A 27,046-nucleotide genomic window follows, 5' to 3' on the forward strand; every position below is an offset into this window, starting at 1 on the left:
ATGGCGGCCGTACGGGGCCTGCGGGTGTCGGTGAAGGCGGAGGCCCCGGCGGGGCCGGCCCTGGGGCTCCCGTCGCCTGAGGCGGAGTCCGGTTTGGAGCGTGGAGAGCCAGAGCCCATGGAGGTGGAGGAGGGCGAGCTGGAGATCGTGCCGGTGCGGCGCTCGCTGAAGGAACTGATCCCGGTACGGGCGGGGGACAGGGGTGTGAGGAGGAGATCGCCGAGCGAACGAGTGCCCCGCGCCGGAGTGGGCCGGAAGGGGAGGCGGCCAGCGCCCGGGCCGGGGGAAGTCAAGAGAAGGGTAGAGAGGGGAGCGAAAGCTTGGGGGGCGGGGGTGCGAGGCTGGAGGAGAGACCGGGAGTGAGAGAAAGGACGCCGGGGCGCCCGGAAATGGATGTTGTGGGGGCTGGAGAAGGTGGGGGAGAGCTGGAGGGTAGTTAAGGGCGTCCCTTTCGCTGCCCCGCCGAGCTAGTCTTTGCACGGGGGTGAGTGAAGAGGGGCTGGGATTTTCTGGGCGTCTGAGATAAAAGGGGAGCCCGGGGAGGGAACAGAACCAAGAGAGGCCCAGAAGGAACTGTCGGGTGGCGCCGGCATCCAGGTCTCCTTGTGGGTCCTGTAGCTGTGTCTATTAAACGTAATACTCGCGGTTTCTCTTGTGAGGGCAGGACTTGTCAGCAGGAGCTCAGTGTTTCTGTTGTGACTTGAGGGTCCTCTTTGACCCCGCGCAGCTCCACTGCGGTATAGTACCTACACCATGATCTCAGCATCTGACCCATAATGAAACCAAAACATCAGCGAACCAGCAGTTGTCCTTGGTCTTTTATCACAGTTGGGATGTTGAGAGGTGTTTTGCTTGTGGTTTGGTGGTCCTGTGTTCGGTTTTTAGGGCTGGTCTCAGGCCTGCATGGCTCTTCTCAAATACTTAATTTCTCACCTAACACGAGCTGCTTTTTACCACATGTCATCAAGGCTTGCTTTTAAATTGAAGTTATGGAAAAAGGTGAAAGTAGGATCACTAAAGATAGCAAATGGTAATGACATTGGTAGCAACAATTAACAAAGTGGCATTTTACCATTTACTACATTATATCATTTAAATATAAATAGTTTAAATTTAAATAGTTGTGAAGTGGATATTATCCCTTTATTCATTTAGTTTGACATGTATCTGTTGCATTCCCCACCATGTGCCCAGCACAGTCCTAGACTCTTCTTGATCAAGGTCAAGATCAAACTCCCTCCTGTAGTTTATGTTCCAGTTGGGGGACACAAGTAAACAAATAATTTCTGATAGTGTTAAGTGCTATGAAGAGAATAAAACATGTTAATGGGATAGAGAGTTCAGAGGGTTGGGAGGGTGTGCAGAGCAGGAAGCTGAATGGTGTGGGATGGTTAGGGAAATCCTCTGAGGTAGTGACATTTAAGCTGAACCCTAAATGACATAAAAGAGGCAACTGTGTACAGATTGGGAAGAGAATGTTCCTAGCAGGGGCAACCGTAAGTGCAAAGACTCTGAGATGAGAACAAGGTTGTTTTGGAGAAACCAAAAGTTCTGTAAAAGAGGTCAGGGAGGTAGGCAGATACCATGGAGGAGACCTAAGCCCAGAGAGGCCAAAGGAATTGTATAGTGTTGTGTAATCTGAACATCTTCGCTGTTGTTTTGAGTCCTGGATTTCTGAATCCCACCCTCTTTTCATTGCACTGTGCTGTTCTTCCTTGGAGGTCTAAGTGAATCTGGAGTTTCTGCATTTTGGTGAAGGCTTGTGCTCCACCTGGTGGCCTGGCATGATGAATTTGGCCAGTCTGGGTTGAGATAAGTGACTGTACCTCATCTTGAATGTTTTTCACAAAAGCCTTTAGATTTTCATTTACATGAATACCTTCAATAGATGGAATTACTTAAGGTTTTGGACAGACTCTGATCAAGAATGATTTCTCGTGAGAGTAGTTGATTGCTACCATAGTCACTGGGATGGTCTTCCTGATACTAAAGGGTTGTGAGCATGGGGGAAGGATTGCTGAAGAGAATGACTATCCAAAAGGCCTCAGCTATCTTTTATCATGAATTTTTTCCCACTTGCTGTCAGCATTTCTTACTGTTTCCCTTCATGTTAGGACACAAGCAGAAGATATGAAAACAAAGCTGGCAGCTTCATCACTGGAATTGATGTCACCTCCAAGGTAAGACAGATCATGATTTATTTATTCATTTTGATAAGCAGGTGAACTTGGTCCCTGGGACTTACAGAATTGCAATTATTCTTTACCTCCTATTTTCTTTTGTTGCTAGATTAAAAAAATTTTTTTAACTTAAATTTCATATTACGCAGTGATGTCTTTGTGCATTCTGAAAACATCCGGGCAGTGTTTGTGTGTTCTCACAACCATGACAAGTTAACCATACTTAACCATATCCGAGAAAAAGTTCTGCACTGGGAATGTTTTTGTATACTATATCCATTCTTTAAAAATGTATATACTGTTTCCACTCTAAATGAAAGGAAACATAAAAAGTGCTTGGCACGTAATAGGCCCTTAGTAAATGTCTTTATTCCCCACTGGTTGCAGGCTTAGAAAAATAGGATTTTCTGATTGTGCGGCTTAAAGGACAAGTCAGCTGAATTATTCTCAGTACCTGGGAGTATTATCTTTTATCCGGTGATTTCTATTACTAATTACCAACTTCACTGTAACTACTTGCATAGCCAAACCTATTATTTTCCTTATTATAAACAGTTGATGTATATTTGTCGGTTTAATTGGTGAGGTCCAGTTCAGACATTCTTTCTGATTTTAATGTGTGCAATTAAGTTTGGAACAGAATTTTAAATTACAATTCTTAATAATGGTATTATATTGCTACATTAGATGTATAAAAACAAAAATAAAAATAAATATGTCATGCTTACCTTTTTACATTTTATCTGGGTCTCTGTCTCAGATGGCTTGAAGGCCAAAAGAAAGAAATGATCTTTTAGAAAGACAAGAAAATAAAGTGAAGATGTTTTCTTACTGTAATTGAAAATGAAGTAGACTGTACTGTTCTTAATCCTACAGTTTGCTGTTATATGAAACAAATATATGGGGGAAAGGGTGGTAGTCCCAGAATTGGTACTTAAGTTGTTGCTAAAGGAAGGTAGATTAGTTGTTTGCACTGAGAGGACTTCAGTAAAGAAAATTAGCATAATGGTTGGGAAAAAAACAGATGTGTTGCTGCTTTACCAATCCTCACAAGCTTTCTATAGTTAGACCTTCAATTAGTGTGGCAAAGTTAATATACAGTTAATGAAGGGTTCCTAAGAGCTATCAGAAACCCACAGTTGGGCCTGAATTTATTTTAGCTCTTGGAAAGAAACTTATGAAGCTGATGATTTTGTTTTTTAGTGCAGCATCACTGCTGCTTGTCACTTAAAAGATGAAAACTGGCAATTCTATGGACATGAGCCTAGAATAGAAGAGAGAGTTTCTTTGCTTCAATGTTATTTTTAAACCAGGAAAAAGCCTCAGGGAGTGGACTGCTCAGGCAGACATAATGTGGAAGAATGTGATAGGTGTGATTACCATGCACACAGACAATGTGAAATGGGGGTGGTGGTGGGGCTCCTAGAAATAGCACTGAGATCAGAAGAAGCCTTATTAGCTGAAGTACCGTCAGCAAACCTTTTAACTTTTTTTTGTGCCTCAGTTTTGGCACCTGGAAAATTGGGATGTTGAGATTGTTTAGTTATAATTTGTTCAAAGCATGATTGCTAATAAATGAAATGTCAGAGAAGTGAAGCATTATTTATTACTCATTGAATCAACAAATATTCATTGACTACCATACTCTATCCCAAACACAGTGATAGGCATTGAATCGTCATGGAGATTATTGCAAATTCTAGCGACATTAGTGTACACTCTCCTAGTCATTGACTATCCAGTTCTCTTCAAAAATTATTAAAGGTACATTGTTGCTTATTTCTTCTGATTTATTTTAGAGTTGTCACTGATGCATTATGTTGTGTTTGTGATTGTGTGTGTGATTTAACTTTCCTCCATTGAAACATGGCTTTTTCTGTACCTTCTAGGAAGCAATTGAAAAGAAAGAACAACGAGCCAAGCGTTTCCATTTTCGATCAGAAGTAAATCTTGCCCAAAGAAATGTAGCATTAGACCGAGACATGATGAAGAAAGGTACAGAGTGTTTGGGGGGAATTTTTCCACATTTCCCCAGAGAATAACTTTTAACTATCATGGTCTTGTGCTTCTGGCCTTGCCTTGCATGTCCAGCCCTCATCTAGATATTCCCAAAAGAAAGGAACTTTTGAAGTCTCCATTTCTGAGATTAACTGTTTAAAGTTGAACTGCTGTTAGCTATGTCTCAGAATGTTAGAACTGGGAAAAAAGAGATTGTCATATCAGAGAAAGTCACCCAGTTAGTAGTAGAGCTGAAATTAGAACCTGTGCTTGTACAGACTCTTACTCATTTTCTGCTTTTATCATGGAATGGTTAACTTTTCTTTGCCTTTAAATGTAGTGGAAGTGTATCACAGTGAGCCTTTTAGGGGAGTCAGAGCAAATATTGGGATTGGTGAGGGAAAGCCATCAATAGGGTATTTTGCTTCCTAGAACTCACCCTGAATTGTATAGAGTAATCTGCCCCAGTTTCCTGAAACCACTTGTGAATAAAAGGGAAAATTATTATTACTTTTTTAGTGAGTTTATAGCCCTATTTATTATTCCACTCTAATATAAATCCATGAATACAAAAGATCTGCATCTGTTGTATTTGCAAATTTGGATATTTGTGAAGGCTTAATAGGCAAACCTCAATGTGTGATAAAGATCTGTGTTCAGCTGTGTGAGTTTCTCTAGGCTTGAATGATAAAAACATGTTGAATGAATGAAAGAATAGCTACTGTTTGTTGAGAACTTGCTTTCTTACCAGGCACTGTGTTAAATAGCATATTGCATATTCATTTCTTACTCATTTCTCACAACAACCCTATGAGGTATATATTTTTTATACTTGTTTTACAAAGAAGTAGAAATAGGTTTAAAGAAGTTTAATAAATGATCCATGGTCATGCAGCTAATAAAAGTGGAGTCAGGATTTGAACTTAGGGTTTTCTGATTCTCAAGCCTTGCTCTTAACTACTCTGCTCTCTGTTACTTTATAATATGTGATATGTAACAGATGCAAACCTCTTTAATCCATCCCATTGGATAGAGTAACTTGGATGTAGAGCTCAATTCTGGATGCTGCTTTACTCTTTTTCCTGCATCATGAGTTCAAGTTGGAAATATGACCTTCCTTCCCTTGCAGGCTGGGTTTCCAGGCATCTGTCTGAGTGGACTTCTGTTTCAGGAAAAGTCCTGTGAAGGCCAAGCACAGCTAAGCAGCTTAGCATTCATGTACCTGCTCAGTCTGGACTCAAGCAGAGTTCTGAAGCCTCTCGTAACTCCACCTTGAAAGCACCATAGTTTTACCACACCTGTTTGCTTCTAGTCCTGTAATATTCCTTGTGACATCTTGCCTCTGATCTTGTTCATGCCTTTCACTCTGCTGATTTTGCCCCTTTTTGTGCCATGCTTTGTCTGGTTTGGGTGTCATTTCTTCAATGAAGCATCCCTAATCATCCACTCAAATTTCTTTCCCACCTGCGTTGGAGCTCTTCAGGGTGCTAAAGCCCTCCTGGAATCTGACTTCAGTTTTTTTGTGAATGTGGGCAAGTTATTGAACCTTTTTACATCTCAGTCTCCTTATCTGTAAAATGGGAATGTGATACCTACCTGATAGGATCACTTTGGGGGTTAAATTTTAATTAAAAAATTGTTTTTATTTTTAGAAAAGCAATTTGATCTCATGGTTCTAAAGATATTCCTAAAAAGCAGTAGATCTACCTGGATGTCAGCTGGGCAATTTCCTCATTACAACCCATTTTTTCATCTAGGAGGCAGCATGGCCTAGGATAGTTAGTGTTTCTGAACTCTGGAGAACCCTGCTGTCTATCACAGATCAGTTTAAATTAGAATTGGAGGTGGGTAGGGGCGGAGTGGAGAGTTCCCAGAGATACTTTTATATCTCCCTAGGTAATTCTAATGTGTAGTCGAGATTGAGAACCATTGGTGTTGTGACTAAGAGTGTGGGTTCTGAAGCCTGACTGCCTGTGTTCAAATCCTGACTTATCACTTTCTAGCTCTGTGACCTTGGGTAAGTTATTTATCCTCTAAGAACCTCAGTTTCCTCATCTAGAAAGGGAGATAACAGTACTTGTCATAGATAGGGTGGTTGGGAGGCTCTAACAAAATGTTAACAGGTCTTAGACTGGTGTCTGGCACATACTAAGTTTTCAATAAATGTTCGTTTTTATTATCATTATCTGGCGTTTTTCATCTTCTAAGCAGTCATCTAAGTGTCCCAGCCTCTTGGGAGAATGGGGACATTGGAATAAACATCTTGACTCCTGTCAAGTTATTGCTTCTTAGTACCAATAACAATAGTAAAATATACCATTTGATAAATGTGCTACTCTGCTATGTGGATAACTTGTCCTTTCAACAGTCCCGTGAAGGGAAGGTATTTATCATTTCTGTTTTACCGATGGGGAAACTAAGGTGCTGAGAGATCAAGAAACTTGCTCAAGGTCTCACAGCTAGGTAAGTAGCAAGGCTGAGATTTGAAGGCTGGTCTGACTGAAGCCTGCTCCTAACCTCTCTGCCAGCATTCAGGGACAGAGTTTAGGAAATGCTCCACTGGATCATTCTGCATCAAGAGTAACTTGCTACTCTCTTGAGTGACTTAGTATCAAGCAGCTTTGGTCTCCTTATCCCAAATATCAAAGCTCTCATGGTTGGAAGAGACCTTACGTCCCCCAAATCCACCTCCTGCCCAGCACTGCAGGCCTTTTGGCAAAGTTCCCAACAGTCTTTTGGCTTCTGCTTGCATGTTTCCATAGTGATGGCAGAACTCTTTATGAAGCAATCAATATATTGTTTTTGAATACATGATAATACATATTCCTCATGTCCAACAGAAATTGCTTTCTTATAATTTCTGTCAGTTAGTTACCATGTAACCCTTAGAACAATAGCATTTTCTTTTCTCATCACACAATAACCCTTCAGGTGAATGGACAGTAAGCCCATTTCCTAAATTTTCTTTATGTGACTTGACTCTCTAGTCTCCCTCCTCCACACTCTTTTCACTTTTTTTTAAAGGTGAGGTGTAGGTTCCAGATATGGTTGCATTCATGGAGAGTGTGGTAGAACTATTATTATCACAGTCTCTGTCCTAGCCATTTCTTATTGTTGTACTCATCTTGTAGTCAACCACAGCACCCAGGTCTTTTCCCTAGGAATTGCACCTATTGAAATGGTCTTTCTCATCTTGTACTTGAGGCACTGTTTTAAAACTCTCTTCTTATCCCTATCAAATTATATCTTACTAACTTCAGTACTCCATTTCAGCCCGTTGAGTTCCTTTTCATCTTAACTGTACTTTTTAACATTTTAGCTGTACTCCTCACTTTGATATGCTTGGCTTCTGCATTTTTATCCAGTTGGTAAATGTTAAACAGGGTACTCCTGTATCATGCCATGAAAAGTAGATCCATGAATTATAAGCCTTATTATCAGGTTCACATTTCATTTTATTGTCATGAGGAACTAGATTACATGCCTTGATGATCTAGCGATGGAACATCATCTGTGGTGTTATTTGAATTTCTTGGCCTGGTAATGCTTTCAGAAAAAGAAAATGAGGTTAATGTGACTTGCTTCTTAGTGAACCTATGTCATGAGAGACTTGGTTTCTTAACTGTCTGATAAGCTGCTTTTTTAAAGATTTCAGAGAAATGACATTACTTTGTCTTTTCAATTTGTTTTTTGGGAATTTCTCTTTTCCTCTTTCAGGAAAATCAGTACAGGATCAGTCCTCAAGGCTTTAAGGTACTTTGCTCCTTCCTTGTGACTTTTTAGAGATTACTACCTAATTCTGAAATCACAGCTGCAACTTTCAGCAGCACATTGGGATGTAATTCTGGACTAGAAGATTTAAATCTATTAAAACTAATTCTTATGCTTTTGTGACCTATCTTGGAGTTTAGTTCTTACTTAATGATGGCTATTCTATCATTTCTACTATCAAGTAGTAGAAACAGATAAACAGTTCTGCCTTTTTTCCTTATTACCTTCCCAAACAATGTTACCCTAAACACTTTTTAAAAACCGTCAGCATTTTTGATGAGCCTTTATACTCTGGACTGTACCCTTTTCTTAATTAGATGTTACACAGACAACTCATAATCACCAAAAGAAATTTGGAAAGTAGAGTAAAAAGAAAATTTGCCCACAGTCTACCCCCTAAACCCAGTCATTGTCAACATTTTGTATATTTTTTTTCTAATTTTTTTAATGTGTGTGGACTTTATTTTTGTTTTGCCTTTTCCTTTTCACTTGACAGTCTGTCATCAGCATTTCCCGTGTCATTTTATAGACTTACATTAATCTTTTAGATTCTTACATTCATTCTCTTATATTTGTCATTAGTGATATACCCTTTATCTCTCTCTCATATGTGTTCTTTGGCAAAATGCTCACCCAGGCTTTGCTGCTCTCTTTCCTTGGGGTCATCTCTCATACTCTCGAGTTACTGTATTTAGTGTCTCCCAAGTTTTTTGATCATTCTAATCTGAGGCCATGGGATTGGCTACTTTTTCACTGGATTTTCAGAAATCTGCTTTCCTAAAGGCTTGAGTTTTGTGTCCCATTACTTGCAGTGGGGCACATTTTTCCTTTAGAAAAATCCAAGATAATGCCTTCATCACCTTGCTTATAGTCAACACTCAGTAAATGTTCAGTTCTTGTTCCCTGATTCATCTATTCACTGCCATCTCCGCAATTATCCCTTTCTCATTGACTAGGCACAAATCTAGGCTCTTGCTTTGTTTTATTTTAAGTAGTGACATTGTTAGTAAGATGAGGTATTGAGCATTCTCCTTTGGCAGTCTTCCATCAGATCTTGAGCTTAACAAAGTTTCCATCTCTAGTGAGTCTTGCCACTGTCAATTTGGTTTCTCTTGAGAATGAATCTTTCTTATCCTCCAGCTGATTGAGACTAGTTTATCTTTGTAGTGATACGGCTTTTGCATCTTTTTTATATCTCTGACTGCTTCTTTTGAACAAGATTGTCCATCTCCCATTTCTAGATGTGTATACCATTCTTCCTACATTAAAATAAAGACACCTGAGACCAGAAGTTTTATTCCTTCTTTTTTGCTTTTAAGCTGTTTCCTCAACTGTAGGTCCACTTCCCCCTCTCCCATCCCCCAAAATGTAGTGTTAGAAAAATGCTCTGATGCTCTGGATATTTCTTTTGGTCATTTCTTTTGGTTTTATTTTTCTATGCTTGTCTGATTTTTGATTAAATCCTTGTTATTAGATCAACAAGATTCCTGCAAGATGTTTTCTCCCCGATCCTCAGTCTGTTCCCTCTGCTATCACCAGGAGCTCTCCTTGTTGTTTGTTTCCTTCTGCAGAACCATCTCTTTACTTCTCATGGTTCTTATCTCAAAGAACTAAGAAGGCCCCCTGGTCTTACCTCTTCACTTTCTCAGTCTGCATGCTAGAGTTACTCTGGATGTCCAGTATCGACACCCATCTCATTTGGGCCTTTGTTCACTGTTGCAACTAATAAGGACTTGCTGAGATTCATAAGTCTTGATGTTGTCTCTTGTCTTCATGAATCTGACTGGCAGGAAGGTACTCAGCTGATTTAGTGTGGCCATACCTACATTGGGCACCCATTAAACTTACCTTTTACTCTCCAAAATGACAAAACAACAATTAAAAAAAATTTTTATCTGATAGTATTCACATGTATTTTAAGTTCATTTGTTTTAAATAAGACTATATGACATACACTTGGGAGTAATAGACATTGAACTTTTGACAATTATTTCAGAGAAGGGAGGGAGAGAAGGGATGTGGAGAGGTTACACGGGTCCCAATTTTATATGTAATATTTTATTTGCCTCTAATCTTTTAAAGAAATTAATCATAAAGCTAGGCGGTGGACCTATAGGTATTTAAAAATTATTTTTTATTAATATTGATATGTTTGCATATTTCACAATAAAAAGATTAAATGAGATAATGTAAAGTTTTAAGTAGAAAATTAGCACAATCCTGGTAGGTAGAGCTGAGGTTCCTTTTGACCAGAGCCTTCAACCCTTCTTCCTCTATTATCATCTATTATCATCAGTGTGGAGTGAATTATACCAGGCCTTTTGTAGGTATTTGTTTACACAAATATGTACCCTTAGAAAATATATGTTGGTGTTTATGTTTTAATTTCTTTAATGTCATCACATTATGTATATTGTTCTGCAGCTTGCTTTTTTCATTCAGTATTGTATCTTAGAAGCTTTCCATGGTGTATAATAAATTATTTCATTGTTTTTTAACTATATAATATTCTATTACATGCATAAACCAGGATTCATTTAATATGGATAAACCATAATATTATTACTATGATAGCTACTGAGTTATTAGAAGTAGTGGTGCAACGAACATCTTTGTGTGAGCTACTGTGTGAACCCACGTGTGTTTAGGGTAGGTACTGAGGAGTAGAATTCCTATACCTATAGGGCATGTGCTAAATTACATTTGTAAAGGACACCTTCAGAGTGGTTGTGCCAGCTCACACTCCCACCAGCAGAGGGAGTGGCTCTTTCCCCTACACTACTAACAATTGATAATAAAAGACATAAATTTTTAAAAAATCTAGTCAATTAAAACTGGTATCCTGTTTTAAAATGCATTTTCCTAATTGGTAGTGAGGTCAATCATCTTTTCATATGTTTATTGTATTTCCTATTGTATGAATTGCCTGCTCATGTCCTTTGCCCATTTTTATTTGGGCTGTCATTTTCTTATTGATCTATAGGATTTCTTTAATTTTTTTCTTTGCTTCTCGCCCCCCAAAATCCTCACCAACACATTTTTTTTCTCATTTTTTTTGTTCACAATTATCCTAATAGGTATGAAGTGGTATCTCATTGTGGTTTTGATTTGCATTTCCCAATGACTAATGATGGTTGACAACTTTTCATGTGTCTATTGACCATTTGTGTTCTACTTTGGGGAAATGTGTATGAAAGTCTTTTACTCATTTTTTAATTGGGTTCTTTGTCTTTTTGTTGTTGGTTTGGATATATATTATATATTTTGGATATTAGACACCCATCAGATATATGCTTTGCAGGTATTTTTTCCCATTCTGTAGGTTGTCTCTTTACCTTTATTTTTTTTAAAATTTTTAATTTATTTATTTATTTTTTTTTGGTGACATTAGTTAACAAAACCCAGTAAGTTTCAGGTGTACAATTTAACAGTAAGGTGTATATATTGCATTGTGTGTTCCCTTCCATAGTTAGATTTCTTTCTATCACCATATATTTGACTTCTTTTACCTCTCCCCACCCTCTGGTAACCACTAGTTTATTGTCCATGTCCATGAGTCTGTTTGTTTGTCCTGTTCGTTTGTTGCTTCTAAGTTTATATCCCATATATAAGTGATATCATGTGGTTTTCAACTTTTTCTGTCTGGCTTATTTTACTTAGCATGATTATCTCGAGGCCCATCCTCTTTCTTTGCTTTATATCCAGGGGCACCGTCTCTTCTTTTCAGAAATCATCTTAAATATTAAACATTTCTCTTGAACATACATTTAAAAATTTTAGAATCAATCAGCTTTTCAAGTTCAGTGAATAATCCTGCAGATTTTGGTATTACTTTAGTACAGGTTAATTTGGGGAGAAGTATCATGTATGTTTTTTATTTATCTCTTATGAAGCAAATATTTATTGAGCATCAGCTCTATGTCAGTACTGTAGTAGGTAATGGGGTTACTAGGCGGAGCATAGCAGACATAATCATTACTCATAGGAGATCTCAACGCAGTGGGAAAGACAGATATTAATCAAATGATCAATTATGTATGTGGATCATTGTTACAAATTGAGATTAGTGCTATGAAAAAAAGTGGTAAGGAACCATGAAAGCATATTAAAGGGGAACCAGATATAGTTTGGAGATTCAAAGAATGCTTCCTAGACAGTGATTTTTAAGAGGTATCATATATTTTATGAACACCGTTTGTTTAATCTTTCTCATACAAATATGCCTGTTCTGAATTAAATCATTATATAATGCTCTTGGTCTGATAAAAATTAAAATACTATACCTTGCTGTCATGTTTCATTTTCTTTTTGAAATAATTGTCATCTCTTTCAGCATATTTCTTTTCTAAACACATGTTATCTGAACTGTTATAAAGGGGTACTGGTGGGATGTGCAATAGCAGGTGGTCATATTCTGTCATCTTTTCTGTATCTTGTTTCTAGCAATCCCCAAAGTGAGACTGGAGACAATCTACATTTGTGGAGTAGATGAGATGAGTACCCAGGATATCTTTTCCTATTTTAAAGAATATCCTCCAGCTCACATTGAATGGTTAGATGATACCTCCTGTAAGTATACCCAAGTTTTCTGTTGAATATGTTTTTGTTTATGATTTTAAAAGTGTTCTTGCTATGTCAGATGGTGAGTGATTATAGCCCAGACTGCTTGTCTATGCCTGACCTCTGCCTTTAGCCTAGGAGAGAAAAAATTGCCCATTGATGAGAATCAGAATGAATTAACCAGTCTGCCAGATTATACCCCATGAATATTCCAAGTCAGTTCAGAGTGGGCAACCAGGGCTTTGGTGGCTGGTTGCTGGCATCTGAGTCCAGTGTACATGATTAGGCCTCTTTAACTCCCACAATTTCTCAACAAAGGGGTAGATCCAACTGTATAGACTTGGTGTTGAGGGCTGCATTTTCAGGGCTTTAGACCTTGTCTTTGCAACTTGCCATATAGAGGGCTGTCTCTACCTAAGTGTCTCTAACCTGGAACTAGACCATACCCTCTGACACTGTACCAGACTGCTCATCGCTCCTTGCCTTTGGTTGTGTTTTCTGAAACTTCACCTGCTTGCTTTAACGTGGGCTGCTTAATTTGTGAACTGTAATTTTTAATTTGCCTCCTCACTCCAAGTCTGGCCTGACCTCTGGTGACCACTCTGCTGGCTTCTTTTGTTGACTCACTTCTAGTCTGGCTTTACTTACTGCCTCCTTGCTGACCTCCTAGGTCGTACCCTGTATAGCAGCCTAGTTTTCTGGGCTACTTTCTTTAGAAGATGTTGATTCAGTGTTTGCGTTGAAAGAAGAAGAAACATGACTGAGTAAAAGATGTGTCTCCTTTTTTCTTTTTCCTTAACTTACGGCATCTAAATCAGAGGTTGGTAAACTTTCTCTCTAAAGGGCTGGACAATAAATATCTTAGGCTTTACAAGATATAGTCTCTGTCTCATTTACTCAGCTCTGCCAGGCTGTTTTCTATAGAACTTTATTTACAAAAACAGGTGGTGGAGGTTTAGTTTATTATACATTAATTACCTAAATAAAGCTGGTACAAATATAAACAAGTCAATAAATGACAAATGATGGGCTGGTTATATTTTGCTAACCCCTAATTTAAGCCATTGAAACTAGCTAAGAGACATTAGAGTTGGAGGGACCCTTAGAGTTATCCAGTTCAAATACCTCATATTTTACATCAGAAACCAAGAAACATAGAAGGGAAATTGTTTGCCCAAGGCATGTTAGTAACAAAGGTGACTCTTTAGACCTTCATTTCCCAAACTGAGATAGAGAAGCTGTTTTAAACAGTTAAACAGGTTTTGTTTCTATAAGACTTCCCAAAACCTTTTTCTTGCTAAATTTTCTTTCTTAAAGAAGCAAACTCAATTAGTTGCTACAGAGTTAAGTGTCACGCCTCTATTTTCTATATCCAGTGATGATACCATCATCTCCCCACTTTACAAGCGGGGAATGTCATTTAAAAGCATGTTGGGATGATAAGGAACAGCAGGGGGCTTCCCTATAGGGGGCAGTAGTGTAAAGCGTAATCCAAATATATTTGATAATTATCATCATTATTCTCATCAAGAACTGTTAACACATGGCACTCACTGTGTGCCAGGCAGTTTTAATATACGGAATCCTTTTTCATGTAATCTTTGACCATTATTTTGTAGAACCTAGTTTAGGAATGCAGCTCTAGGTTAATTTCATCAAAGAGCTTTTGCTACCACTTTATTCTTTTCATTAGTTGGTTTGTACACTTAGAGATACCAGTCTAGCTAGATGGGGCTGCAGCAATGAATATGATGCAGTCTCTGCTCTCAGGAAACTTACTGTTTGGATTCGATGTAACGTTTTATTTTACATTTTTTTTAGGTAATGTGGTTTGGCTGGATGAAATGACAGCCACACGAGCCCTTATCAATATGAGCTCTTTGCCAGCCCTGGATAAGATAAGAAACAGGGATACCAATGAGGACAAGTCATCTGAGAAAAGTAAAAAAGGTAACTAAACACAAAGGAGGAACTTTAGGGCTGAAAGTCCTGTTATTTACACAGTAGGTTTGGGTTTCTGTGCCGAATGTTACATAGCATCACATCACCAGTTTTTTTTATGATGCTCTAGATCATCAGTAAATAGGAGAAAATATTGGACTTTAAAATGATATGAGATGGAGTTATATTAAAATTCATCTTGTGTCTCATACTCATTTTAGACAAACAGGAAGACAGTTCAGATGATGATGAGGCTGAAGAAGGAGAAGTTGAAGATGAAAACTCAAGTGATGTAGAGGTTAGTAATAGGGCAAAGATATATAAATATACAGTTTTACTGTAAAAAAGATATATATACAGTTTTACTGTAAAAAAACTTACTGTCTTTTTATTTAAGGCTTAAAGACTTAGTAAGTTGTGTTATTCCTCTGGCTTTCACCATTAGACCTTCTGAGGTTGTACCAGGTTCTTGGCCTTTAAGTTTGTGTGGCTATAATGAATGATTCATCTTGAAATCTTAGACTAGTACTCACTTTTACTTCTGTGTAAAAGAAAATGATTTTATTGAGAAGTACTTTGAAGTGTTATCTAATCAGTAAAATTAAGAAAAAGCAAGTAATGGCATATTGTCTTACTGGCATATTGCATTATTGTTGGAAAAATTAAAGTGTTTTCATTTAAAAAATATTCATTGAGTGCTTACTATATACCAAATTATAGGGGATATAATAACGTCAAGCAAAATAGTCTTTGCCCTTTTGGAGCCTACCTTCTGGTGGGGAAGACACAGTACAGATACACAGATAGGTAATATAATATCAGGAAGCAATGAATGCTATGCAGAAAATTAAGAAGGATAAACAGAGAATAATGGAGACCATTTTTTTAGACAAGGTGGTCAGGGAAGACCTCTGACTTAGAATTCTGCGGAGGAAATAGTGCTATAATGCTGATAAGTGTTTTTAAGGCAGAATGCTTTCTTAATGGTAACTTTGCTACTGAATAAATATGAAAAAGGCTTTAATTTTTATATTGGAATGCTCTTTTTTCTTAAGTTGGAAACGTTATCTCAGGTAGAAGAAGAGTCTCTGCTAAGAAATGATCTTCGTCCAGCTAACAAACTTGCTAAAGGAAATAGGTTATTCATGAGATTTGCTACAAAAGGTAAATGTGTTATATGGTATTGATTTTTATTTTTAATCAAAGTGATTTATTCTTTAATGACATCCTTCTTTTTTGAATTGGAAGTTAGATCAAGTAATCTCAGTCCCTACAAACAGTAATGTACTGTGCTTATGAAATGATGGCTTACTGCCTGAGTTGGAATTTCTGACTTTGAATGTGAATATTAGCGATTTGTATCCTTTTGTGATTTCTAGCTAAAGTAAGTTATTTTCTGTTAAAGCTGGTTTGCCCAATGTGCTTTTCAGCCAGTTTATCATCTGGACTATGAAAACCTTTCAAAATTGTATATTTTTATTTATCGCAGCAATATGCTTCTGGACATTGCTAATTGTGCCATTTAGCTCTAATTCCCTAAGGAATTAAATCAAGTCTTTTAATAACTCATAAGGCTTTTTTTGCTCACTGATTTTGGGTGCACATTAAGCACACAGGTTTGTTTTTTGTTTTTTGTTTTGTTTTGTTTTGTTTTAATGATTTGAGAGTTAGGGATGACAACCCTTTACCTTGAATACTTCAGTATGTATTTCTGAAGAATAAGGATTTGGTCTTACACACAGCACAGTTATCAAAATCAAGAAATTTAACTTTGATATGACTACTGTTACCTAATCTGTAGTCCATATTCAGATTTCATCAGTTGTTCCAGTAATTCTCCCACTCTATGTTTAAACTGCCTGACACACAGTGAGTGCTATGTGAGTGTTAGCAGTTCTTAATGATGATGATGGTGATAATTATCAAGTAAATTTGGATTGTCCTTTATTCTATTCCCTGCTAAACTGGGAGCCACTCCAGGACTGAGTGTTAATGTATGCCATGTCTCCTTAGTCTTCCTGAATCCGGAACTACTCCTCTGCTTTGTTTTCCTTGACTGAGCCTTTTTAAAAGAGTATAGGCTCATTATTTTATAGACTACCCTTCAGTTTTGGGTTTGTCTGATGCCTCCTCCTGCTGCAACTTGGGTTGTGCATTTCAGGCAAATGATTTTGTGGAAGTGACGTTGTGTTGTTTTCAGTGCATCATATCAGGAGGCACATGATATTTATTTGTCTCATTTCCGGGGATGTTATTTTTTATCACTTGGTTAAGGTAATGGTTGCCAGGTTTATCCACACTGCGAAGTTACTATTTTTCCATTTGTAATTGTTAAATTTGTGGGAAGATACTTTGAGATTATGTAAGTAACCTGTTGTTCATTAAACTTTCACACAGTAGCATTAGCATTCATCAACTTTTTAATTCTATTATTTTTGTATTAGTTGGCAGTTTGCTGTAAGGAAGAGCTTTCTCTTTTACCCATTTATTTATTTGCTTATTTATATCAGTTTAGTCTCCTGGAGTCTTATTTTATTCAATGGGTTATCATCCCTTGCTATCAGTATTTTGATTCATGAATTGTCACGAATTGGCCAGGAGAGCCCCTTCCAGCTGTGTGCTTTTGACGCGTCTCCAGTATTCTTTGATCACTTTTTTTATGATACAATAAAAACTCTTGTTTTTTCAAACTCAACTTGTATTTTCCCTGACCCAGATCTAGAACCATCCATTTCCCCAAGTAGTTGGTGGGCATGTTTTTTTAGGGGGCCTATACTGGTTTGTGCTGCTAAGTTTTACCCATAGCACTGGATACATTCACAATGGGGTTCCTCCTGCGCAATCAGCAAGTGCCCAAGGAGCTGTCAGAGACATTTATCTATGAAAATATGTGTGATCACTGACCACTTTTCCTTCCTATTAACTGACATTTTAACTCGATAAATGGGATCTCTTCTACATTTACTCATTTGAATGCATTCTTTATATATGGTATTATGCTGTTTTCTTTAAGCCATTTTGAGTATATCACGATAAACTGGAAAAAATGGTTTAGCAAATGCATGGAATTATGTATTGTCTGTTTCTTTAATCTTATTTCTGTATTATTGGAATGTTGTCATTCAGAAATGAACGTCATCTTTCAGGGGGTAGTGAAAATGCCATTTCTTCTAGAAGGCCCTTTTGATTTCTGAACACCTATAATGACTGAAATGCTCTCTCTCTCTTTTTTTTTTTACTTTGGAAATTCATTTATTCACAAATGATCTATACAGTCACAGCAATAAACAAATCTGAGTGTTATACTCAGTCCTCGCTATGTAGTGACTTTAACACACAGGGTTCAGAATTAAACCTCTCAAACAAAGTAAGTCAAGTTAAGGAATGAAGGAAAGAGAAAAGAAAGGACATAGAGGGAGAAAGGATGTAAAGAGGATGACTGATGCTCTCCTATGCTTCTTAGAACTTTGTATCTTGTATTGTTGGTTGTTTTTAGCAGTATTTCCTCCATGAAGCCAGCTCCTTAACGGCAGCTTCACCTTATTCATCTCTGTATTTTGTTCCACCCCCTCCACACTGTACAGCCTTAGTAAGCACTCAAGAAAGTGTTGAATGTTTATAGTGCACCTTTTCCTTTTGTTGGCAGATTGTGCTGATCTGATCCTAGCTTGGAAAACAATTTTCTTTTAAACCATTCTACATTGTCTTCACACCCACAGGAGATCCTAGGTAACGGTTGTAATTAATTTTTAGATGACAAAAAGGAACTTGGAGCAGCCAGAAGAAGTCAGTATTACATGAAATATGGGAATCCAAATTACGGAGGCATGAAAGGAATTCTTAGTAATTCTTGGTGAGTCCAAAACTGTAAAGTATAGTAGTTTAAATAGTACTTAAACTTTTTTAATCCTTTAGTTGGTGTTCTGCAGTGGAATGCCAACACCATGTGTGGACTCGAAGGAAAACAAGAGGGAAGAATGTAAGATGCTTAACTGTGGTAAACGGTGTGAAAATGCTGAGTTTCATTTTCGTTTCAGATGTCTCTATTTCAGTACCTGACATTGCATCAGTGTGTAGTTGAAATTAGTGGATTTCATGGTGCTTCCTGTTGATTTTTGATTATGTGCTTATTTTGGCAATGTTGCAGGAAGCGAAGATATCATTCCCGTCGCATTCAGCGGGATGTGATCAAGAAGAGAGCCCTGATTGGGGATGACGTTGGCTTGACGTCCTATAAACACCGACATTCTGGTAGTTGCCTGCTCAGCTCTTGGGTAGACACATGTTTGGCTCCCGAAATCATATTTTTATTCTTAATACAATCTTTTAAGGTTCCAAACTTTATCATCCTCTCTTCCTTGCCCTCACCCTCTGCCAACATATAGGAAAGTAAGTCAAGTCACGATTAATTTTAAATTGCCCATACAAAGAGGTCAAATGATTTTATAAAAGCTGTTCTAACAAAAAAGGCCAAAAGTGACAAAGGGAAAATTAAAACAAAACTATTCTTAGGGATCTAATTTTTCTACTATTTATATCAAAAGCTGCATGAAAAAAAAATTATTTTATCAGATAAGCTGATTTTATTTTCCTGATAATGATAATAGGTTGCTATGTCTAGTGTTTTACACTTACTGGCTTTTGCCCATGAATGCCTCAGAAAAGTGGGTACCATGACTTGAGCGGGTGGTGGGCAGGCTGTCCATCTGACTGACTAACTGACTGACTGACTGACTAACTGTCTGTCTGTCTTCCTTCCTTCCTCCCTCCCCTCCTCCCTCTCTTCCTTCCTTTCTTCCTTTCTTTTTCTGTCTTTCAGTACTTATTGGGAAAAAACAATTTTCATTATGTTTTATAAAGATTTGTTTTTATTTTGAACCTAATCTATGGAATCTTCTACATCATAGAACTACTTAAGTCAGCATACAAACATGGAATAACATGCATACACATTTATCATTGTAATAGGGACAGGAAGAAGTGAAGTCTGCATTTTTATTTAATATGTATATTGAAAATTCAGTATTTGAAATCTGCATCTTAATGAAGTTACACTTTTCTAATTTCAGTTACTTTAAGATATTTAAGATATTTCATATCATCTTTATATTCATATTAAAGAAATTACAAAGCAAATTGCCCGTAATTCTAGCACTCTAATATAACAACTGACTTTATTTTACATTTTTCCTATTTGTTTCTTTTTATAATAAATATTATAATTTTCCTGAACATACATTTTATATTTTGCTTCTTCCACTCACAGGCATTTCTTTCATGAACTTTAAACCTACAATTGATTTTCATTATTTCTGGAGGTTATGTTCTATAAAGTCACCATGATCATTGAGGTAGTTTGTCAACTGATCAGTATATAACCTTGTTCGGAATGTGTTTCTGTTTAAAGATACCTTATTTAATACATATTGTTGATTCATTAACATTGGACTCACAGTCAACAGCACTGTGACTCATGCCTGAACAAAGCTTATCTAACACACATATTTTCCCTGAAAGGCACATTATAACCTCCTTGTGCTTAGGAGCACTAGATAGCTTTGGCACTACCAAACAGTGAAATCACCAACAAAAGCCACAAAAATGTGAAAAGACTGCAAAAAGGACAGTTATTTACAGTGAGAGAGATGAAACAAGAAGGCAAAGCATTACTTTGTTTGACCTCAGCTGGGAACATGCATGTCTGGTGACTCAAAATATTTTGCCACTCTGCACATGTCTACAAATGACCTTGAAAATACTGCGAGTATTGATTTTGGAGTCAGAAATAAATTTGGAAAATTTGCATATACGAATCTGTGAATAATGACAATTGACTATATTTTAGATAACTTTATAATATTCCATAGGCTGCTAGGTCATACTTTACCTAGCATTCTTCTGTCGTAGCTATTAGAATGGTAACCGGATTGGCACTATTATAGATATTGCTTCAATAAAATCTTGGGCATGGGAAGCCCTTCTTTTAAAAAGGTCACCAAAGTGAATAGAAAATCAGGCTTGTTAATTTTAGTGCTTTTCCTAATGTTTTTTGGTTAACTTCCTTAGGACTAGTGAATGTTCCTGAGGAACCCATTGAAGAGGAGGAAGAGGAGGAGGAGGAAGAGGACCAGGACATGGATGCAGACGACAGGGTGGTGGTAGAGTACCATGAGGAGCTCCCAGCTCTGAAGCAGACCCGGGAGCGGAGCACATCTAGGCGGTCCAGTGCTAGCAGCTCAGACTCCGATGAAATGGACTATGATCTAGAACTGAAAATGATTTCCACTCCCTCACCAAAGAAAAGCATGAAAATGACGATGTATGCTGATGAAGTGGAATCACAGTTGAAAAATATTAGGTAAAATTTTTTTCTATTTGTCAATGGTAGCTTTTAATTTGATTTTAAATACTAATTACTAACTTCCTCTTAATTCATCTTAATGTCGTAATCACTTTATCTGTTTTAATTTCAGTCCTTTGTAGAGTTTGAATAAGTGTCTGATTTTTTCCTCAAAATAAACAAGAAGAGGTCCTTGTTATAAAAACTGTAGACAATATAAAAGGTAAAAATCACCTGTATAATTTTTCTCTCCTAAGATAAGGACTATTAGCAATTTGGTGAATAACCTTCCTGCTAGTTTTATGTATATACATAATGTGGAGACATTATAGATATATTTGTACAAAAATGAAGTTACGCTATTTATATTTTTTGCAATATGCTTTTTCCATTTAATATATTGTAGACATCTGCTGTTTTTTCAATTGTAGTCCATTGTTTGGAAGTATCATAGTTTATTTAACCCAATCCCTATTGGTGGATATTTAGGTTTCTCTTTTCTTATTATTACACTAGTAGATAAATTTCTTGAATTCCAGTTGCGTAAAATGTATACATGTTTAAAATTGTGGTATTGCTAAGTTTCCATCCAGAAAGGTGATGTTCACTCACATTGCCACCCATTACCTACACACTCACCAATGTTAGGTATTATCACTCTTTCTAATGTTTGCTAATTCCATGGACAAAAAAAATAATTTTAATATGCATTTTCTTGGACTAGTGGGGATGAATAGGTTCCTGAGGGCAGATAGCATATGTACAACTCAAAGGGTTGATATCTAGGGATGCTCTCTTTAAGTGTTCTTTAGTGGTGAATTTAAGGAAAGCTGGTTTGTTTGTATGGCTTTGTTCACATCCTTACTTTTAGTTTTTAGAGAACTTTCTGATGGTGAATGCTGCCAGAATAATGCTGGCTCCTAGCATGGTAGCAGATCTCTTTGACAGAGATGTCTGCCCTTTAAAGAAAGGGATCGAAGACTCATGTTTTGACTACAGCCAAATCACAGCCTGAGTGAGCAGAGGCCCCATACTCATTGCTGGCTGCTACTTAGTGTTTGTCTCAGGAGAAGGGAACCCACAGTTACGTTCTCTGTGATAGCTTACAGATATTATGTGTGTAAACCACCCTGGAAAACTCAGGAACCTGCTCACCCTGGCTGGTCTCTTCAGCAGGCTGATCATGATTCTTGTGAACAAATAATTATTGGTGTGTGGTATTCGTAAGTGAATATTAGCTATATTAGACTGAGTTTCTTAAATTGTTTTCTCAAAAGTATATGAGATTGTTGTGAGGGCATTGTCCCACAGTTGAAATTGATTAACTGTGCTCTTTTTTTTTTTTTTTTTTAAGGAATTCCATGAAGGCAGATACTATAGCCACAAGCAACATCAAAAACCGAATTGGTAACAAATTGCCACCTGAGAAATTTGCAGATGTCCGACATTTATTAGATGAAAAACGTCAGCACACACGTCCACGGCCGTCGGGCAGCAGTGCTAAATCAGGTATTGTTCAGTTGGGTTTCTGGGCTTCATTCTGAGTTCCCGAAAGCAAACTGCAGGGATAGGTATTGGATAAAACATTGCCATTTGTGAACTGCTTTCATTGTTCTGGTTCATCACTTATAAATTTCGACTTAAGCATTGGAACTTCAGGACATGGAAATTAATCAAACTTTTGTAATACTCACTTTCAGTATTTTATTGAATCAGACAATTATTTCATTCTGTATGTCATTGGTATACTTTATATATAATGATAATAGAAATTAAGTTGAGTCGTTGTAGAAATGGTTAAGAATTCGAACTAGATAGTTCACATATCTAGTTCACATATCTAGATAAACACACATATACCAAGTACGTGGCCATGTCTGTTATGTGCCAGGGTAGGTGCTGGGAGTGCTGGAAGTCTTTGGAGGGAATGTAAAATCATGGAACTCCAATGAGTGCACACATTCAGATAATTCCAGCCAAAGCAGAATGGAGGAAATATTCTGTTGAGTCTGTAAGCAGGGGGCTGTGAGAGCAGCAAGGGGAGCTAGATATATTCGTGGAATTATGGAAGGCTTCTTAGAGAAAGTGGCTGTAGAGTGAGGCCTTGGGGAGGGAATGGGATCTCAGCTTGCTAACATACTTTTTTGAGGAAGTAACCCGATCTTGCATCTATTTTAGAAAGATAATATGGAGGCAGAATGAGGTGGGGTATTGAGTTAAGTAAATAACAAGGACCTGAGCTAGGTCAGGGACTGTGGAGATAGAATGGTTGAGAACGTGAAACCTCATGAAGGAAGAACACTCAGCACTGGGACGTGAGGGAAGAAAGGGAGAGAAACTGAAATGTTTGTGAATTATTTGGTCTGCTTGGTTTTACTTAAAAAGCAAAAAACAAGACAATTGACTCTGCCTCAGAAATTGAGTTCTAGAGCAGTCAGCTGAGATATTTTTCCCCAAGAGCCCCTTTATTGGAGTTTTCCTAGGGGAATCCATACTGATTGAGTAGAGAGGCTTCTAGAAGCTTGATTGGACAGATTTGGACCAGGTCCTATAGAGATCTCAGGTTGACAGAACAGATAGCAGAGCATACATGCTTAGTAACAGGAGTACTTTTTTCTATTTCTAGATATACGCCAGCGGTTAGGAAAAAGACCGTATTCTCCAGAAAAGACTTGTAACCCTGTTGTTCGGAGAGAGCCTTTTTCTGATGTACATAGTAGGCTAGGTGTTCCCAGGCAAGACATTAAAGGCCTCTACTCTGACACTCGGGAGAAGAAATCAGGTTGGTAACACTCGAAACTGATGGGAATGGAAATCGGGTAAGAGCAGGGACCGTGAGTATAGCATAGAAATACTTCGTTAGCAGAAGGCAGGACATAGCAAATGACAAAAGTAAATTATTTTCCCTCTTCTATTATAGTCATTGTAGTAATAAGTAATAATAATAATAATAGTGATAATAATATGGAAAATTTAGAAAATAGGCAAAAAGACCCACCCGTTTCTTTCTGTTTAGTGCAAATACTTTTTCGTTTCATATATGCTATTTCAATCTTTGTCCATATTCATATTCTATTTTTATATATCATTTTATCGTAATCATTTGTCCACATTGTTATATTCTTTATAAAGAAAACTTTTAATTGCCTTATAGTGAGCTAGACTATGAAATTCTAAACACATATTGCTATATTAGATATTGATAAAGTGTATTTTGAAAATTAATGGATAGTGGGCAGAATCTCGAAAGTTTACATTGTAGCAGGCCCATCAGTTTGCAGAATGTTATACCTGGGAATAATCTGGGCATGGCCCACTCCTGGCAGATTGAAACTCTACACAGAATGATGAGTCTCACCAGGTAGGGGCAGGTGTAGCATGAACAGCCCCCCCAGTGATTCTGATATGCCTAGTGTGGGGGAACGCATGTCCCCTAGTTTTGAGATTCTCCCCTAAGGTTCAGATCCCTCAGTTTGCAGGCAGGGACTACAGCCATGGAAATGAGATTACTTGTCCAAGACTGCACAGACCCCCACAGACCTGCAAGCACCACAGACCCCGCTGCGTTTCCAGCTCATGAGGTGTTGGCAGTGCCTCTGCTGCCTCAGTATTACCCTGCTTTTCAGTGTTGACTGTCAAAACTAAAATGCCTTCTCACCCAAACAGGTAATTTATGGACTCGCTTAGGATCTGCATCCAAGACCAAAGAAAAGAACACGAAGAAAGTGGATCATAGGGCTCCTGGCACTGAGGAAGATGACTCCGAGCTGCAAAGGGCATGGGGGGCTCTGATTAAGGAGAAAGAACAGTCTCGCCAAAAGAAGAGCCGGTTAGATAACTTACCATCTCTCCAGATTGAAGTTAGTCGGGAAAGCAGCTCTGGCTCAGAGGCAGAGTCCTGATGCCCTTGGGGCCGGTGGCAGCTGCCCTAAAGCTTGACATTCTTGCGCAGGGTGGAGTACACAGTAGGAACCTCCCCTGCAAGAGTTGGCACCTCTCCTGCTCTTACTCATAGTCACCCTCAGCTCTTGCTACTTCAGCAAGACATCTTAAGAATGTGACGTGTTTTGAAGGGCATCTATCTTTTGCTGCAGAGTTATAGTTCTGGGCCCTCAATTCTTTTCCTATCACCCCACAAGCTTTACCCTTTGAGAAAAAGGCAGCCCTCCAGATTTTGTAGACGTTTTTCTTAATATTTTTAACATTGTGTCTTTTAAAAGAAATGTTTTACACAGTTCATCCAAAGAGCAGAGAACTGAACTTCTCACTATTGCCTTGGCCCTGACAGCTGTTACCAGCACCCTTTTCCCAAGAAAAGTCAATTCCCAGGTGCTTATTGGACAGCCTTCGAGGGGGAAGATGAGGGAAGCTGCCAGCTCACCCTTCCAGGACCCTAGTGTGGGGGCCGAATCTCATGGACCTGACCTCAGAGGTGCACCAATGCCGCCCAGGTAGATAAGAAACACAGCGTCAATTGATCGTGCTTCTGTTCTTCCCTGGGGATTTCTGTTTTAGGGTCTCTTGTTAGTGATCAGCTTGAAGTGAAGATCAAGTTCAGTGCTATGGGATTTTTAGGAACAAAAAACTGTGACTTCTGGATTTGGGGTGGATTTTTTTGTGCTGGGGGCGGGGTCATGGGTTAATGTTGAACAATTTTTAAGTCTGTATTATGTTTTAAAAATATTAATGATTTAAAAGTTTAAATTTTTAATTTTTATATGTGAAAGTACTTCCTGTTGGCTACAGGGGAAGCCCAAGTGGTGTCTTATGTGCTGTTAAATATATATTATATACTTTGGAAGAAGGCAAAGAGAGGAGTCTCATTATTTTTAAATGATCCTAACTGTATAGTCTGTCTGTTGTACATAGAGTTTAACTTGCTTTCGGCCACTGTAGGAAAAAATCCTTCCATTCGAGATGGGGTTCTGTTGTTTGTTATCACTTTAGAAGTAATACATTGATATTTATTCTTTCTATCTCCCAAGTTCTGGCACTGAAGACATCTTTGAAACTGGCAAATAAGATTACAGTTATAGAAATTTGAGTTCATTTATTTCTAAACTCCTTTCAGATTATATTACCACAAAGAGGTGGTAGATAATTCTGGTTTTTTTTTTTTTTTTTTTCTTTTCTTCTCATTTTTATTTTGAAGTATTTAATGTTTGCATTCCTCTGCAGGCTTAAAAAAGTTTCACTTCAATTCACTACATCTTGGGAGTTAGACACAGTAAGCTTTTGTCCCTTTTGTGATGTCACAACTCCTCACCTGTCTGGAGCATTTCAGTACCCAATGCAGTCCTGGATTTTAGAGATCTTTATTTGTGGCTGAGCTAATGGTCACATGTATAGATGATTGCACCGTGGTGCAATTGAATGCAGAACACTGTTGTTAATAAAGTAAAGGGCTGTGAGACCTGGGAGCTGCAGCAAAAACTGTGTTGTCCCTGTTTTGTCGATTGACCTGCTTTTTTCCCTTGCATTAGAAAGACTAGAGCATATAACCATGATAGGATTCCAGGAAAGAGATGGTTCAGGTTTCCCTGCCAGTTGAGACCTGAGGCTTCTCAGCTCCTCTTGCTCTCTGAAGCACACAGCTGAGAGCCAGGTTCTTGAGGAGGGGTCAGGGTTTGGGGAGCTGGTCGAGTGAGAAGAATGAAGCCCTGAGAGTCAGAGACCTGAATGCTAACCCCTGGTTCTTCGATGGTCCTGGGCCTTGGTTTCCGCATCTAGTAAATGAATGGATTGGTACCAGAGCTTCTGGCTTTGTTGGTACATCTCAGTGGTGTTTGACTCTTTCCCACAGCTATGGCTGCAGTGAGCTGGCCAGCACTGGTTTCTGTTGCAGGTGGGGGCAGGATCAAGGAGACAACTGAGGGCTTCTTGGCATTTTAGCTAAGTTCATATGAAGGAGACAACTGAGGGTGTACACGAGCTTGTGGACAGGGGCTTACCCCCATCCCTTTGTAGTCTCTGGGTGGGACAGAGCAGTTTTTATGGTCAGGGTCTGACATCGTCTCTGCAGTGTTCAGAAAATGCCCCCTCTTAGACTTTGTGTTTTCTAGTCATGACCCTTTCCTAGCAGTAGTTCAGGCCTGTCTGTCCCTTGGCCTTTTAGCCCTCACCAGTCTCCTGCTAGAGATCAGGGAAGACTTTCTAGAAGGGTAGTGGTATGTAATGAAAACTGGGCCTTTGATCTATCCAAGAAAAATGCCCACTTCAGCAATCTGGCAATTCTCATAAACACGCAGAACCCAGA

At 38.2% G+C, this 27,046-nt stretch overlaps 1 protein-coding gene across 2 annotated transcripts; it reads left to right on the forward strand.

The window, feature by feature from the left end:
* Positions 1 to 25,600, forward strand: NCBP3 (nuclear cap binding subunit 3). 2 transcript variants are annotated; one of them, XM_011359796.2, is made up of 14 exons: positions 1 to 183; positions 2,115 to 2,180; positions 4,070 to 4,175; positions 12,393 to 12,518; positions 14,331 to 14,459; positions 14,672 to 14,748; positions 15,506 to 15,614; positions 18,204 to 18,303; positions 18,598 to 18,701; positions 20,517 to 20,808; positions 22,145 to 22,299; positions 23,417 to 23,572; positions 24,457 to 24,619; positions 25,079 to 25,600. In XM_011359796.2, the coding sequence occupies exons 1-14, from the start codon at positions 1 to 3 to the stop codon at positions 25,185 to 25,187; spliced, it is 1,875 nt and encodes a 624-aa protein (XP_011358098.1). In that variant the 3' UTR covers positions 25,188 to 25,600. The 2 variants fall into 2 exon arrangements, with proteins under 2 accessions (XP_011358098.1, XP_011358099.1); XM_011359797.2 differs by having other exon boundaries at positions 24,457 to 25,600.
* The last annotated feature ends 1,446 nt before the right edge of the window (positions 25,601 to 27,046 follow it).

The sequence above is a fragment of the Pteropus vampyrus genome, unplaced genomic scaffold (genome assembly GCF_000151845.1).
Source record: "Pteropus vampyrus isolate Shadow unplaced genomic scaffold, Pvam_2.0 Scaffold50, whole genome shotgun sequence".
In the NCBI taxonomy this organism is placed as follows: domain Eukaryota; kingdom Metazoa; phylum Chordata; class Mammalia; order Chiroptera; family Pteropodidae; genus Pteropus; species Pteropus vampyrus.